Below are 16,704 nucleotides of genomic sequence, written 5' to 3'. Positions count from 1 at the left end.
ATGTGTCCCACCCGGAAGCTGCTGGCTTTGTAGAACAGCGGAACGGCCTTTTGAAGACTCAGTTACAGCGTCCGCTAGGTGGCAGCACTTTGCAGGGCTGAGACCGGGTTACCCAGAAGGCTGTATAGGCTCTCAGTCAATTCCTAATATATAATGTTGCTTCTCCCCTAACCAGGATGCATGGGTTCAGGAATTGAGAAGTAGAAATGGGAGTGGTACTACTCACGATGACCGCGAGTCACCCATTAGCAAAATTTTTGTTTCCTGTTCCCATGATTCTGTGCACTGTTGGCAATTAACACTGTTGGCACAGTGTTAATTCCAGAGGGAGAAACGTTTCCAAGAGGAGACCTAACAATGATTCCATTGAACTGGAAGTTACGACTGCCACCTGGCCACTTTGGGCTCCTCGTGCTTCTAAATCAACAAAGAAGGGAGTTATGGTGTTGGCCAGGATGACCGATCTTGACTTCTAAGGGGAAATTGGAGAACTCTACCACAAGGGAAGTAAGGAAGAGTTTTTCTGGAATACACAGATCACTTAGGACACTTCTTAGTATTGCCTTGTTGTGTAAGTAAGGTCATTAGAAAAGTGCAACAACCCAATCCAAGCAACGCTGCTAATGGCCCAGGCCCTTCAGGAATGAAGGTTTGGGTCCCCCATCAGGTGATGGAGAACTACAGTCCGTTGAGGTGCTCGTGGAAGGCAAAGGAATATACAGTGGGTGGTAGAAGAGGGTAATTATAAATATCAGCTACAACCACATGACCAGTTACAGAAATGAGGACTGGAATTATTATGACATTTCCTCCTTATGTTGCTCTGAATACATGCATGCGTGTGTTCTTTCTTCCATCTCTCTTATTGCCTTATCATGCAACAGAAGCTGTAGAGACTTTATATCATAGTATTTGTTCATTTTACATTATAGTTACTGGATATCAAGGAGGAGATCAAACATTACTCAAGAACTTTACCTCCTCTCTTGGAAAGAGTTAGTGTGGTTTGGGTTGTAAAAATTATAACTGTCACTTTGGGCAGAATTATGACCTTGTTATTGTCTTTCTTTGGAACGTGAATATGGTTTAAGGAGATTCAAATGGCTGTCAGGTTGACATGGGCTGGGCCTGCCAATTCCTCATCATAAAGGAATGAAAGAAAAGAAAGAGAGAGAGGTGGGGGGAGAGGGAGAGAGAGAGAGAAAGGAAGGAAGGAAAGCAGGCAGGCAGGCGGAAGAAAAGAAAGAAAGAGAGAGAGTCAGGAGAACCATATGTTAACAATTACTATTAAACTCAGTAAAAGTTGTTACTGTGAACTTTAAAAAAAAAAGTCAATTTCAGTATTAGTTTGAGTTTTGCCTTTAATGATTATAAAAATTCCTCCTTATTGGGGCATCTGGGTGGTTCAGTTGGTTTAGCGTCTGACTTCAGCTCAGGTCATGATCTCAGGGGCCGGGGATCAAGCCTCACTTTGAGCTCCCTGCTGACAGGCGAGTCTGCTTCTCCCTCTCCCTCTGCCCCTCCCCACCCCTCATGCTCTTTGTCTCTGTCTCAAATAAATAAAATCTTTAAAAAAAAATTCCTCCTTGTTATACGACAAATTTCCATAAATGCACAGATTTCCTGTCGGACATTCTGTTCTGTTCCATTAGACTATTTGTTTATTTTTGTACCAACATCATATTCCATTAATTATCATAATTAATATAATAAAAAAAAACTTCGATACCTGATCTGGATAACTCTTATTATTGTACTTTTTAAAAAGTGTTCTTGGTTCTTCTGCAAACTTTCTATTAATATAATAATTAGAGGAACACTTTCTCAAGCTGTTTTTGAAAAATCATGTTGGGGGTTTTATTATGGTTACATTGAATTTATAAACGGTGTTTTTAATGAGCTGTAATCTTGGCCTTCTTGAGTCTTCTCAAACATAAACATTGTCTCTCTGTTTATTTAGTTCTTATTTTAGACCTTCAGCAAATTTCTTCTTTAATCCACAAAGGTCTGGCATAATTTTAGGGTTCCTTCCTGGGTGTATTGTAGGATTTGTTTCTCTGATTATCTCTACCTTCTATTATTTCTGATTCATTATGAATAATGTGTAGAAATGCTGTAAAATTGTGTAGACCCAGCAACTCTGATGAAACTTAACTTCATCAACTTTATCGAACGTGTTCACTTGTTATATAGGAAATGATACTATCTGCAAATAATGACAATTTGGTATCTTTCTTTCCACTCTTATGCACCTTATTCCCTGATCTCATTTCGCTGTCTCATACACCCTTGAAAAAAAAGCAGTGATTCTTAGTCTATTTCTGACTTCAGTGATCATATCTCTGACAATTCAACTTGATGTAGGTTTTGCTATAGTTTCAGGTAGATTTTCTGTTGTTGTTGTTTTTTAATTTTTTTTTAATTTATTTATCAGAGAGAGAGAGGGGGAGAGAGTGAGCACAGGCAGACAGAATGGCAGGCAGAGGCAGAGGGAGAAGCAGGCTCCCTGCTGAGCAAGGAGCCCGATGTGGGACTCGATCCCAGGATGCTGGGACCATGACCTGAGCCGAAGGCAGCTGCTTAACCAACTGAGCCACCCAGGCGTCCCTTGTTGTTGTTTTTTAAATTAAATTCTATCCTTTGGTTTCTATCCTTAATTTTAATAAAGAATTCGTGTTGGGAGCACCTGGGGGGCTCAGTCGGTTAAGGGTCTACCTTTGGCTCAGATCATGATCCCAGGGTCCTGAGATCAAGCCCTCTGGAGTAGGGCTCCTTGCTCGGCGGGAAGCCTGCTTCTTCCTCTCTGTCTGCCCTTCCCTTGCTTGTGTTCTCTCTGTCTCAAAAAGATACATTAAATCTTTAAAAAGTTTCACGCTGACCTTCTATGAAAGCTCATTAAGGCTTCATGAATTCTAATTTTAACATTTTACTTAGGGTGTCGTCAGCTTTGTTCAGAGAGGACGACTTCACCTTACAGCGATCTTTTCCCGTCCTGTCCGTTATTTGGTGCCAGTGGCAGACTTTGCTGGCCTCACTGTAACAGGTGTCAGGGGCTGCATACAAATTGCCCCCAAACTTAGCGCCTTACAATCATGAACATCATCTCCCAGCTCGAGGGTCAGGAAGCCAGGAGTAGCTTCCCTGGATGGTTCTGCATCGTGGCCTGTCACCAGGTTATAATCAAGCTGTGTGCAGGGACTGTGCTCCTTTCAAGACTAGGCTGGGCCTGGAATTCTGCCTCCAAAGTCCTTCCGTGTTTGTTGGTGGGGTTCAGTTCCTCACAGGCTGTTGGCGGACCCGTAATCTCCTCACCTGACGGGCCACTCTGCAGATGGCTGAGGGTCCTCCTGACACGGCAGCTGAGTTCTGCCAGAGCAGGTGATCCGAGAGAGGGCCAGGATCCCCAGGTGGAGGGTGTCATCCTTGACTCTTCTCATCTCATCAGGACATAGCTACCTGTCACTCTGCGGTAGCTTCTTGGTCCCGTAGACCCACTGTGCAAAACCGCGGGTGGGCCACACAAGGGCGGGGATCCCAAAAGGTGAGGGTCACGGGGAGGCAGCTCAGAGGATGGCTACCCTATCACCAAATAAATAAAATGCGCTCCCTCTTTTCCCTCTTCCCTCAAACGGTTAATTTAATCCATCCTGGTGCTGCTCTTGTAATATGGTTGAATGTAGTGTGTGGAATGTTTTCTTTAGATCAGTGATATTTTCCAGGAAGGGACTGAATGACGGTTGTGTTTTGTCCTTTTTCTGTGCCACTATCCAATCGAGTTCTCTGCTTCCTTGGGAGTCCGAAGAACGCAGAGAAACGGGGAGCCCGGTTCCCTGCTTGCTCTGGGCTCTGGGAGCCCAGCTCGTACTACTCTGTCTGCCCCATTGACTCAAGACCAGCATCACCCTCGTGTGGTTACTGGCCAGCAGCATGTCATGATGCAACCCACCCCTGCAATCCCCTCATCATGGGGAAGGGCAGCCGCGTGCATGCACTGCCCCCCCACCCCCGCCGCCGCCACTCGGCCGCCTAAGATTGGCCTTGGACCTGGAATACTTCCTTACCAAGAGATGAAGAGCTCACAGGCCTGTGTGGGAGTATCTTTCCCCCCTTCAAGCTTCTCTGTATGTTCCTCTGTTCTGTGCAGATGTGTGTGCCCAGTGGCATCTGAGCAACCCCATTGCTTGCTCTGTTCTCCTCGAGGTGGGAATGGGACCCCCTACTGTGGCCTGAGAGGGATGTGGTTGTGGTGGGGGGGTTGGCAAATTGCCCTGCATTAGCTCCTGGGAGAGACTTGCGGGCCATGGGAAATGGAGGCCCAAGGTAGAAGATGATCTTTCTGGGTTTTTTTCTATGTAATAAAGCATTGTTTGGGGGTGTCTGGGTGGCTCGGTGGGTTAAAGCCTCTGCCTTCAGCTCAGGACATGATCTCAGGGTCCTGGGATCAAGGCCTGCATTGGGCTCTCTGCTCAGCGGGGAGCCTACTTCCTCTCTCTCTGCCTGCCTCTCTGCCTACTTGTGATCTCTGTCTGTCAAATAAATACATAAAATCTTAAAAAAGAATAAAGCATTGTTTTACCCAGTGCTTGACTGCACTGCACTTTCCCTGGGGCCCCCGATACCAAGATGCCATGGGCAGACGTGTTTGGAGTCCTCTTTCAGGACTGATCATCAGTGCATGTGGTTCAGCTCAACACCTACTTTAAGACAGAAGAAATCGTGTCTTGGGAGAGAGAAGAGAAGTAAGAAGCTCCAAATCCCCACGGAAGGGCCAGTATCCACCACTTTTCAAGCCTGCTGTGGCCTAGCAACATTGCTACTCATTTCATACACACTGTATATATATCCCAGTGCTCCAAACACGGGGCCACTTTGTGGGTTAAGAAATGAAGATGTGTGAGATTGAGTCATTTGTCCAAAAATGCAGGGTCTGTATGTTCAGACTCATGATGGAGATTCATGTCTGTCCAGCCCCGAAGCCTCTTCCTCCTACTTTGTATCTGTAGGAGGGGGGCCATAGCCACACATTCCCTCATTACCTCCCACCCAATTCACAGCACCAGCAAACCACAGAAGCAGATGGACAAAAAGAAATGTGCACATTAATTTATTCACTAATCAACGGGCACTCCCTGAAAGCCTACTGTGTGTCAAGCCTTTCCCCAGTGGAGATACTGTGGTAGAACTAAGTCTTGACCACGGAGGGCTGCCCCATTTCTCCAAGACCAGGAGCAGAAAGCAGAATTCCCAGACCACAGAATAGGAATCCAGAGACTCTTCTAAATAGCAGGAATCAGGCTACGAGAGAAAATCAGGTCGGGGCTTCAATACAGGAACCAGCCAAATTATCTCCCCATTCTTCCCCCCAAGAAATCCCCCAACACAGAGAAAATAGCAAGGTAGTGGTTTAATCGAAAAAGTCTTGGTATCAGAAGACTGAGTTCAAGTCTCAATTTTACTGTAGCACTCTAAACTCAGAGCATTGAGCTAGATTGTCCTCGAAATCCATGGCTCCTACGGGTTTTGACCCAAGACAACATGCTGGAGATGATCTTAATAAGACATACTTAGTGCACATGGTGCTTTACAAAGTACTTTAAATTTCATTATGTCCATTTTATAGGTAAGGAAACTGAGACTCAAAGAGCCATATGCTCAGGACCTCACCCAGAGAGGTTGGAATAAAACCAAAGCCATGAGTGATCCTGCAGAAATCCTGGCCCTGGGGCCTGGGGAACAGTGCCCTTGAACCACAAGGGGGCCAGGCAGAGGCTGTTTTGGGAAAGGGATCAGGAGTCCCCCTGCTCATATGCCACAGCTGCCAGAGGCTTGGGACAGAGAGGACTGGTGGGTGGGAGAAGGGTGGACCCAGGCCCCTCCTTACCTTACACAGGGGACACGCAGACTTTCCCGCACATGCCCCTACAACACTTGAAGTCACTCACACACTGGTGGTCTGTCTCACAGTGGTTGGGGGGGTTGAGCATCAGACACTGGCCAGTGACCACGGGACACCTGCCAGGCTTCACCCTAACTGGCAAGAGCAGAGTCACAGGTCAAAGACTTTGTGCCTTCTGTACCACCCCTACTTTCTGGACCCAGCCCCAGCCCCAGCCCAGCCCACCCAGGGAGAATCATCTTTTCTCTATCCCCATGGCTATGTCTTCCTTCCCAAGGCCTCTGTATCCGCTCAAGGCAGGATCCAGGTCTTCTCTCACATTAGGCACCCTTTCCACACAGGTGATCGGTTGTCTAGTCCTGACTGGACAGATGGCTGCCATCTGCCTGCTTATCTGAATGACCAGGTGACTACTGCCCAAAAAACTGACCTCCGGACACACTGGCTGCTTCACCAACCTGGTGAGTAAATTCCTGTCTGGGTCAGTGTGACTCCCTGGCCAGATGACAAACTTGACTAGACAATTCCTAGAAAGGAGGAGACCTGGCAGGGCCAGCACCCAGTCCTGTCCCCCCCACAACATGCTGCATTCTCAGGCTCGCTCCCTCCCCATCAGCCCTTCCCCCTCCTCACTCCGGTTGAAGATGTTAATGGGGTCTTTGCATCTGAATCCGCAAATATCAGAGCAGCATATCTGCCTCTCTGGACACTGCCAGTCACTCTGGCATTCAGGTTCCTCATATCCAGAAAGGCACCGAGAAGATGGTATAAAAGGGCAGGTTCCAGCTTTCAACGCTGTTGAAGAGAATACCACAAGTTAAGGAAGGAGCTGGGTGCTAAGTAGCCATCATGACTCCTGGAACAAAGCACCACTCCTCAGGGGAGACCCTCCCCCAGGTGACTGCCCAAAAAACCCAGAGGGAAATGCCTGTCTGACCTCCATCAAGAGTAGACGGGCTTGAGTAAACCACACACATGGGCAGATCCTGGAAAAGGGCAGAGGGCTCCCAGCCAAGGTTTCCTAACTCAGGGAAAACAAGGCTCCACAAATTCAAAGAGACAGTCTGGGAGTGAGGGAGATGGAGAGAGACAAACAAAGTAAACAGAGCCAACAGGACAGGACAGAGCTAGAGCCAGAGGCAGAGACACAGAGACGGAAGGATGGAAACAGAGAGACGAGGACAGACAGACGACGGCAGATTCACAGGGTGGAGAGAGAGAGAGCAGTAGGACCAGAGGGAGTGGGGCTTGGGCTGACCGGATTCTGGTAAAAGAGCACATCCCAATGCTTGGAAGCCCACAGAGAGACCTTGGAGCCCAGATGGACATGAACCCAGCCTCAGGGAGGTCTCTTGAAACTAAGCTGAGAGATCAGAGCCTCTAGAAGGAGACACCCCCCTCCACCAGGAGCCCTCACTTCTGCCCTGCAACCAACATTGTACCAGGGTGGCTTTAACTCACCTGTTCCAACACCTTCTGCAGGCCCAGGTGCCAGGGTTCCCAGGACAAGAAGCACGAGAGGGAAGAGGCTGTTGGACTGCATGATGAGAGGAGGTGTGGCCCTGAAGGTCAATGCCAAACCTCATTATTTATACTTGCCACCAATGGGTGTGGCCCCAGCAGAATTTCCTTGTTCCCTCCCAGCTGTGATTGCACACACAGGAATGCTAATGCTAATATCAGGGAGACAGCGGCTCTTTCCTGTCCCAGGCAAGACTGGAAGGCTTGACAGTAACTGCCAGGGAAGAAGTGGAAGAGGCTGGCCTGGAAGATGTCACCAGGCTGATAAGGGGCCATCTCAGTAGTGGGCTAGTATCCAAAAATCTATAAAGAACTTATCAAAGTCAGCACCCAAAAACCAAAAAATCCAGTCAAGAAATGGGCAGAAGATATGAACAGACATTTCTCCAAGGTAGACATCCAAATGGCCAACAGACACATGAAAAAGTGCTCAACATCAGTTGGCATCAGGAAACACAAATCAAAGCCACAATGAGATACCACCTCACACCAGTCAGAATGGTTAAAATTAACAAGTCAGGAAACTACAGATGTTGGTGAGGATGCCGAGAAAGGGGAACCCTCCTACACTGTTGGTGGGAATGCAAGCTGATGCAGCCACTCTGGAAAACAGTGTGGAGGTTCCTCAGGAATAGAATTACCCTACAACCCAGCAATTGTAATATTAGGTATTTATTCAAAGAATACAAATATAGTGATTCAAAGGAGCATAAGCACCCCAATGTTTATAGCAGCAATGTCCACAATAGCCAAACAATGGAAAGAGCCCAGATGTCCATTGACAGATGAATGAATAAAGAAGATGGGGTGTGTGTGTGTGTGTGTGTGAGAGAGAGAGAGAGAGAGAGAGAGAGAGAGAGTGTGTGTGTGTGTGTGTGTGTAATGGAATATTACTTGGCCATCAAAAAGAATGAAGTCTTACCATTTGCAACCATGTGGGTAGAACTAGAGGGTATTATGCTAAGTGAAAAAAGTCAGTCAGAGAAAGACAAATTATCAGATGATTTCACTTGTATGTGGAATTTAAGAAACAAAACAGATGAGCATAAGGGAATGGAAGGAAAAATAAGATGAAAACAGAGAAAGACAAACTGTAAGAGACTCAACTCTAGGAAACAAACAGAGTTGCTGGAGGGGAGGTGGGTGGGGAGATGGTGGGTGGGGAGCTGGGGTCACTGGGTGACGGGCATTAAGGAGGGCTTGTGACGGAATGAGCACTGCGTGTTCTATGCAACTGTTGAATCACTAAATTCGACTTCTGAAACTAATGATACAGTATATGTTAATTAAGTTGAATTAAAATTTAAAAAAAAAAAAAAAGGAGACCATCTCATGTGTCCATGTGAACTGTGAATGTCGTGGAGGCCCCAAGCCCATTAGCCTGGTAGGAGGAGAGAGCAAGAAGAGGCCAGGTGCACAGAAGCTCTTCAGATGCAGAGCTGAAATCCCAGATGTGAACTCTCTGCTAAGACCTTGTGCAAGGCCCCCCTAATTCTCACATTCCTGGACTCTCGGGGATTGTGCAACTCACTACTGATTGCTCAAGGCAATTTCCTTCTCAAAAGTTCAGATGACATATCGACATATCAGCCAGCCAGCAGAGAGTTATTTCCCTGAAACATTGACACCATCCTATCTGCAGCGCCTAGTCCATACCTGACGCATGGAAAGTGCTCGCTAACCAACTGTCAAACAGGAGCGCCTGGCCAGCTCAGTCGGTGGAGCATGCGATTCCTGATCTCGGGGTCGTGAGTTCAAGCCCCAGGATGGGTATAGAAGTTACTTTGAAAAAATTAAAAATTAAATTAAATTTTTAAAAAAACAGTTATCAAATAAAAGGGGGCAGAAGAAGAACTCTGCCCACAGCAAACCTCTTTGGAGCTCAGTTTTCCCAACTGCGTAATGGGAGGATACTAACAAATCAGCCCCTCTCAGGGAGTTGTGAGATTAAGCGTGTGGAAGAACTGGATAAAGGACAATTGAATTATATCCCTTACAACTGAAGAACATTGAAACAAATCTGAGAGAAAGGTGCAAAGAGCTCCCTGGCCTCCAGAACCAACATGCATTTGCAGTGTGTAACTGGAGAGGTCAGACGGATGCTTCTACCTACCCCAAAATCCCCTATAGAACTCCCGCATTTAAAAAAAAAATTAATGTTAAGTTCATATGTGACTTATTATAAAATAAGTTTACTCCGTGTGTTACCCCATCTGCGGAGTTGCTTCTAATAATCAAGAAAGCGACCACCAAGTGTCAGATTCAACCCACACTTGTCTAACTGCATAGCCCAAGCCCTTATATCGTGTGACTTCTAGATGCTTGGGATTTCCCCATTCATTCCTCAAAGTGTGGAAATTCAAATAGAGGTGAAAGATTCTGGCGTTACCATGCACCAACGGCTTCAGAGGAGCTGATTTTTTAAGTGTTCTCCAGCAGTCAACTGTCAGCAGATCTGGCTGGACAGAAGTCCCTCAATGGTTTACATTCTGGTGGGGAGAGGGAAGGAAGAAAATTAGCATGCACTGGGTAACTAGTCAACACTAGGTGTCCACTCTTAGCTCGAGCCCAGTAGAGCAAGTAAGAGAGAGATGGAGGGTCTGACTTCCACCCATGGTAATACCAATGTCAGCTCAGACATCCTGGCTTAGGTTCAGGATCTGGGCTCTCGCTTCTGCCCACCCTGGGGGAGAATTTGATTCCTCTCACATGGGGATATGGGAGTGGGAGAAGCTGTCACACTTCTCACTCTCTGTTGCTTCCTCTCTTCCTCAATGCCACACTCAAGAGAGCGTCTGGAGTCTTCTAAGTATTTGTGTCTTAAACGGTGAAGGGGGAATGGTCCAGCTGGAATTCTCCATTTGTGATTGATCGTAAAAGCCAACTCTCTTCCGGTCAGAAAGGAGTCCTGTGATCCATTAGCAATGTCTGCCATGAGCGCCATAAAAGAAGAAAGACATTGTGTGATCATTTCTGTCCTTCATACAATTGGTTCTTAGTCTTTAAATCATAGACTGTTAAAATGAAAAGGGATCTCAGAGCTCCTCTAGACCGGGGGTCAGCAACAGCAGCCACCAGAGTAAATCCAGGCAGCTGCCTGTTTTTCTAAATAAAGTTTTATTGGAACACAGTCATACATTCATTCATTTATGTATTTCTGTGGCTACTTCCCCACTACAAGTGGCAGAGTTGAGTAGTTACAGCAGAGACCTACACTTCCTACAAAGCCTAAAATATTTACTCTCTGGTCCTGCACAGAAAACGTTTGCTGTGCCCTGATCTAGACCAAACATCCAGGTTGCAACAAGGGTCCGAGGCCCTCAGAAGCAGGTACAAGCCCAGAGTTGCATAAGGACTTAGTCACACAGCACCAGACCAAGATTTACTGAAGCTGGTTACTCCCATGCTGATCCCCAGAACCTGTTTGGTGGCGAACACTTCCCCTCCTAGCCCGATCTCAGCCTGGCACTGATTCACTAAACCTGTGTCACACACCCTCTGTTGCCTTCTCCTAAATTCTACAGATTTGTTCATTCATTAAATTCATTCACAGGAGAATTGTTTAACGCATTTTTACTGCACAGCAGGTGCTGTGCTAGGCTCTGAGGCCACAGTGAAGAAGACACACGGACTCCGTACTGAACGGTCACTAAGAACCTAAACAGAGTGGTGCCTGGGTGGCTCAGAGGGTTAAGCCTCTGCTTTCTCAGGGTCATGATCTCAGGGTCCTGGGATGGAGCCCCACACTGGGCTCTCTGCTCGCCAGGGAGCCTGCTTCCCCCTTTCTCTCTACCTGCCTGCTGTGATCGATCTCTCTCTCTCTCTCTCTCTCTCTGTCAAATAAATAAATAAAATCTTTAAAAAACAAAAAAGAACCTAAGCAGAGTCAGAGCCTCGGACTGGAAGAAAGTCACTGAACCTCTCTGAGCCCGCTTCCTCGGGGTAGTACTGGTTTCTTCTACATCACATGGCTGCTGTGGGGGTACTTGGCAAGCACTCAGCACAGCATCTAGTCCACTCGAAAGGGCAGACCTGGTTCTCATTATGGTCAGTACACTGGGCACACAGGGAGCTGGTGGGTTTGAACGACAGCCCCTCACCTTGGCCGGGACCCTGCCTACTCTGCCCCATTAAATGCCCAACTGAGCCTTCAGGACAAGGCTGCTTCTAGGACACCTGGCGGACTGGGCAAATATTTCTCGAGGGCCCTCTGTCTATATAAACAATGTGATTAAAAAATATATTATAAGGGCACCTGGCTGGCTCAGTTGGTAAAGCACATGACTCTCAATCTCGCGGTTGTGAGTTCAAGCCCACATTGGGTGTAGAGATTACTTAAAAATTGGGAGGGAGACAAACCATAAGTGACTCTTAATCTCACAAAAAAAAACTGAGGGTTGCTGGGGGGAGGGGGGTTGGGAGAAGGGGGGTGGGGTTATGGACATTGGGGAAGGTATGTGCTTTGGTGAGTGTTGTGAAGTGTGTAAACCTGGTGATTCACAGACCTGTACCCCTGGGGATAAAAATATATTATATGTTTATAAAAAATTAAAATTAAAAAAAATTTTTTTAAAGCTTAAACATCTATATGTATTTGTAATATTAATTGATTATATATATAGTGTATAATATTAATTAAAATATATTTGTAATATATGTATTTATAATGTATTTGTAATATATATTTATATTTTAATATAATTAGTAATAAATTAAAATTTAATTTTAAATATATTTAATTGTATTTTTCATATATATAATTATATAATTTGTTTTATATATGATATGATTTATGATATATATAAATTATATAAATATAATTTATTTTGTCATATATACATATTATAAAAATCATATATATATTACAAAATACAATATAATATATATTACAAAATTCACTGTGCCTGTGACAGGCACCGTGATTTATCCAGAAAGATTTGGAATAATGAGAGAGGACGCCAGTGTATTTGCCTGTTGTCCAGGGAGAGCATGAGAAGTGTCCTCTCAGGGTCCAGACATCATTCCTTCCTCCACGGGTCCAGAAACCAGCTCTTCATGTTCCTTATGGTCAGAGGTGACTAGCTTCAGATCTCCTAGCACAAGAAAAATGGCAACCCTGTTGTGACTCGGAGCACCAGGCTTTATATCCTCTGTATTAAAACAATGTAGACCTTTGTGATGATTAATTTGCCCTGTTATCTGGTCGAACACCAGTTAGGTATTGCTCTGAAGGCATTTTTTAAGTGTGATTCGACCTTTAAATCAGTAGACTTTGAGCCCAGCAGATTCCCCTTCATAGTGTGAGTGGGCCTCATCTAATCAGTTGAAGGCCTTAAGGGCAAAAACTGGTTTCCAGAAGAAAAGAAGGCTCCTTAAGAGTGAAACCCTGAAAGCCTGCCTGACTCCCCAGCCTGCTGCTCTGTGGAGTTCAGGGGCGAGAGGGCAGCCTGAGCTCTTACTTGATTGTCCAGCCTGCCCCGGGGGGTTCATACTTGTCCAGCCTCAGGATTGCATAAGCCCATTCCCTGAAATAAAATGTCCCATTCTCTCTCTCTCTTTCTCTCTTCCTCCCGCTGTCTGTCTATCTCTCATCTATCATATAATAGTATCATGTATATTATGTATAGACTATGTAATATTATCTATGCTAATATATGCGTATATTATATTGCTTCCGTCTCACCACGGAGCCCTGGCCAGTCCCAGCCCCTTCCCTCTGCATTCCCAAAATCATCTCTTCAATGCCAGTTGCACCACTGTCCTCAGACCGCATCATCCATTCTGCCACAGCTCACTACTGGCTTCCAACTGGTGCTTTGAGGGTTGGTCTTTGATGTTACCACCAGGGCAGCCCGTGGGAAGGGGACCTTGTGACTGGTGGGTCGAGCCTTGTGACTAGACATGCTAGTGCAACAGGGACCCGGGACACCTGTGAGGCTCTGCACCCTTCCTGTCCCTGAGGGGGAACAAGATGATGCAACAAATAAAACCCACCATGACCAATCACAGGAGAAAGGGAAATGAAGAGTGTTTTGTACTGTTAGGGGTATTTTAATGCCTTCAATGGCACTTCCCACCCCCACGCCCCATCTGCCACCTTTAAACAAAGGGCCTATATGCTTCCTTTGCCCTGGGTCCTACAGTTTAAGCTGCCAATTGTGCAGAGGCTCATTGGGGAAGTGAGTGGAGCAGTCCATTTGCATAAGAAATGTCTCTTCCTCACCCCACTTGGCTCAAGTCTGATGCAGGTGGGTGGGTGGGAGTGCGAGAGAAGCACAGGTCAATTAGAGGTAAAAACAACAACAAAACCCCCACCCCATCCACCAGAAGGACCTCTAGGGCTGTGGTTCCGCAGGGTGACTACCAAGGATGCCAGCGATCAGGGCAGGCATAGAGAGTGGGAAAGACCAAAGGGGAGAAAGAAGAACCAGAACCCATGCAGGTCTCAGGGCAGGCTGGAGCTGCCTCCCCAGCACCACCCCCCCCCTCCACAGCACTGCCAGCACTGGCTGGCCCCAGGCAGCGGAGGAACCACGGACAATTCTGAGGGAGACACTCTAAAGCACAGGGCCCAGGAGGTGTGAGGCCCTGAGCAGGAGGCCCTTGTTACCTGTGTCCGAGGGAGCTACATTTCTGAGCTCCCCATACCGATCCAAACAACGTCCTTGCCTTTTGCTAAAATTCATGATCTTTCTTGGTGTCAAAGCCAAAAACCAAAACCATTTCAGAATCCAGAACTTAGGAGACAGGGTTGTCGTGGCTCATTCCTGTACAGATGAGGCAGCCACTGGCTCGCGCTCTCTCTCATAGTTCCTCCCTCTGTCCCAAGCTGATCGGTGACTCTGTAAGAAGCAATGTCACCCTGCTTCCTTCCAGGTCATAAACACACAGGGGCCTCAGCCCATGTTCTGACCTTTGCAGTTGCCTTTATAACTTAACTTGAAATACTCCTCCAAACAAAAACACACCCTACGCAGTGGGGACTGAAGGGGAATGGAGAGGCAGAAGCCAGGAGGGCTGGAGAAGCAGCCAGATGGGGTGGTGAGAGTATCAGGGAAGAATACCGCCAAGCTGGGACAGGAAGAGCAGACTGAGAAGGAATTAGAATGAGGGCAGAGCTGGTCATTCCAGTCACCTCTGGAGATCCATGGCTGATGGAGCTGGTAGCTGGATCTCCCCACCCCTCAGAAAGGAAAAGATGGCCGCTTCCTTCGTAGCGTTTCTTCACCCAAGAACATTTGAGTTTTACAAGGTTTGAATTTCCTTCCCCAGCCTCTCATTGGATTCCTGATACAGCTGGGGAAAATGAACTGTTCTTTTGGGCTCGGATCTGAGTGGGTGGAGAGCTCCCAGTTTAAGCAGAATCCAGGCAAAGTTGGAAAATGGCCATCCGTCCAAGAGGGATGGAAACCACCAACAAGAATAGATCTCAAGGGTCTTCCTGCCCAGCCAGGGAAGAGGAGGTGGCTGTATAGATCAGGGCTCTACAACTTATTCCTCCAGAGGTTGATTGTCTCCCCAGGAGAAGACACCATTTTCTGTGAGGTCAATGAATCAGAGGCTATGGTTTGCCCTGAGGAAATACTTCCGGATCTGGGAAGACAGAAAAGAAAATGGGTGTCGGACATGAAGTAATGGCGAGCAGGATTACCTGTGGAAGGTACGGAGGGAAAGAAACACTGAATTTTTCAACATGGGAGCAGAGCTAGAAGCAGCCTGGGAAAACATTTCCCATCACTAGACTCCAACTCCTTGCATGTGGAGCGTAGTATGGTCTCTTGCAAACGTTCCAGACTCCGAAGTCAGTCAGAGCGGGGAATGATCGTGGCTTCCCCACTTAAAGAGCATCTGTATTGCTCTGGGCTGTTGCCAGTCACCATCCCAAACCTTTGCTGGGAAACATTTTTGGAGGGAGTCCCAGTGTTAAGTGTTTTGCATGCTTTATCACGTTTAATTTTCCCGTGGTATGGAGTAGGTATGGATGCCATCCCATTTTACAGATGAGGACAAGGAGTCTCTGGGAAGTTCTCCCTGCAGCCTGCCAGGTGGTGGCAGGGTCCTGGGGGGCTACAGCTGGAGGCTTATGGTCTCTTAACTCCCAGACTGAGGGTTTGGGCAGCCCCCTGGCCACAGGCCTGGGGTACCAGGATCCTGAGACCACGGGTCATCGATTAAAAGAAGTTTGATGACCTAAAGCATATCTCCTCTTCACAGTATTCCTCCTGACGCAGACGAGGAGTACACTGCTTTCCTGCAGGTTCCTTGTGGCACCTGAATATTGTTGGCCCTGACTGCCCTTGCCTCGAAGTTTGGGATGACAAGCTCCCTTCCTGGAAAGGCACCACTGAAACTCTCCAGGCTTCACCTTAACTGGGGAGAACAAAGCCACAGGCTAGAAACCAGAAGCCCTAACACCCACCAAGCACTCCAGTTCCTATCTGGTGGTGATAATGTCCACCACCCACCATAGTCCCAGGGCGGGCACAATGCACTCCCAGAAGCAGGATGGGCCACCAGTCAGCACTAGATCGCATCTGGCCATCAGGTTGCCTGGAACACTGAGGGACTAGGTGGCTGGGTGGTGGGTTTGCTGACGACCAACTGACCACGGGATGACAAACTGAGTTTGGCAAAGCCAGGAAAGAAAGTGCAGCTCCTTCCCTACCCCCAAGTCTATCTTGCATGCTCTAAGAGTGCCTTCAGGCTCTGGACTTCCTGGTCCCTCTTTGTTCACTCAGAATCTAATCACCTAAGCCTCGAATGTCAGAGGGTCCTCATACTTACAGTCACAAATATGAGGCTGACATGCCTGTCTCTCCAGCAGTTCTAGCACCTCAGGAAGTTGAGGGCATAGCATTGGGGGAAGAAGAAGCCAGTTCTGAAAAGGCAGACCCAAGATTCAGGGGATCGTTGAGGCTAAATCACTGTTCTTGACCCTAAACATTAGGACATACTTCCCAAAATGAGAGGAAGATGACAGCCGAGCTCAAAGTCAAGGAAAGGACGAACCACTTGGGCACTCAGGACACCGGGGAAGGAGGAGGGAAATTCAGCCAGTGAGCTGGCTAAAAGAGAAACAGCTTCGGAGGACAAGTTCAGAGCTCACAGCCAGGGGTTTCCCTCCAGGGCACTTCAGAGACTCACAGAGCTGGAGAAACAGAGAGTAACAGAGATGGGAGAAAGTCAGAGAACAGTGTTATGGTGCAAGAACAGAACAACACACAGCAAGAGTCAGTGGCAAAGACAACAAGTCAGACAATGATCATGAGAGAAGAAGAAAGAGCAAA

The 16,704-nt window shown here is 47.1% G+C and overlaps 1 protein-coding gene across 1 annotated transcript; it reads right to left on the bottom strand.

Moving 5' to 3' along the window:
- Nucleotides 1–5,088: 5,088 nt before the first annotated feature.
- LOC101691098 (antileukoproteinase) lies at nt 5,089–7,489 on the bottom strand. Its single transcript, XM_004746359.3, has 4 exons — nt 7,358–7,489; nt 6,530–6,691; nt 5,882–6,031; nt 5,089–5,295 (listed from the first exon to the last, which is right to left on the bottom strand). Exons 1-3 carry the CDS (start codon nt 7,437–7,439, stop codon nt 5,883–5,885), a joined length of 393 nt encoding a protein of 130 aa, XP_004746416.1. The 5' UTR covers nt 7,440–7,489; the 3' UTR covers nt 5,089–5,295; nt 5,882.
- Between the last annotated feature and the right edge of the window lie 9,215 nt (nt 7,490–16,704).

Source organism: Mustela putorius, unplaced genomic scaffold (assembly GCF_011764305.1).
Source record: "Mustela putorius furo isolate JIRA1106 unplaced genomic scaffold, ASM1176430v1.1 tig00000592_pilon_pilon_pilon, whole genome shotgun sequence".
In the NCBI taxonomy this organism is placed as follows: Eukaryota; Metazoa; Chordata; class Mammalia; order Carnivora; family Mustelidae; genus Mustela; species Mustela putorius.
Note: the sequence above shows the minus strand (reverse complement) of the source record. Positions and strands in the feature narration are given on the sequence as shown.

Bases quoted from the DNA above. Each gene is read 5' to 3' on its own strand.
- LOC101691098 (XM_004746359.3), bottom strand. From the start codon at position 7,439: ATGCAGTCCAACAGCCTCTTCCCTCTCGTGCTTCTTGTCCTGGGAACC. The intron at 6,692-7,357 runs GTGAGTTAAAGC...TCTCTTCAACAG, and splicing joins TGCAGAAGGTGTTGGAACAG to CGTTGAAAGCTGGAACCTGC. The intron at 6,032-6,529 runs GTGAGGAGGGGG...TGCTCTTGCCAG, and splicing joins CATTAACATCTTCAACCGGA to TTAGGGTGAAGCCTGGCAGG.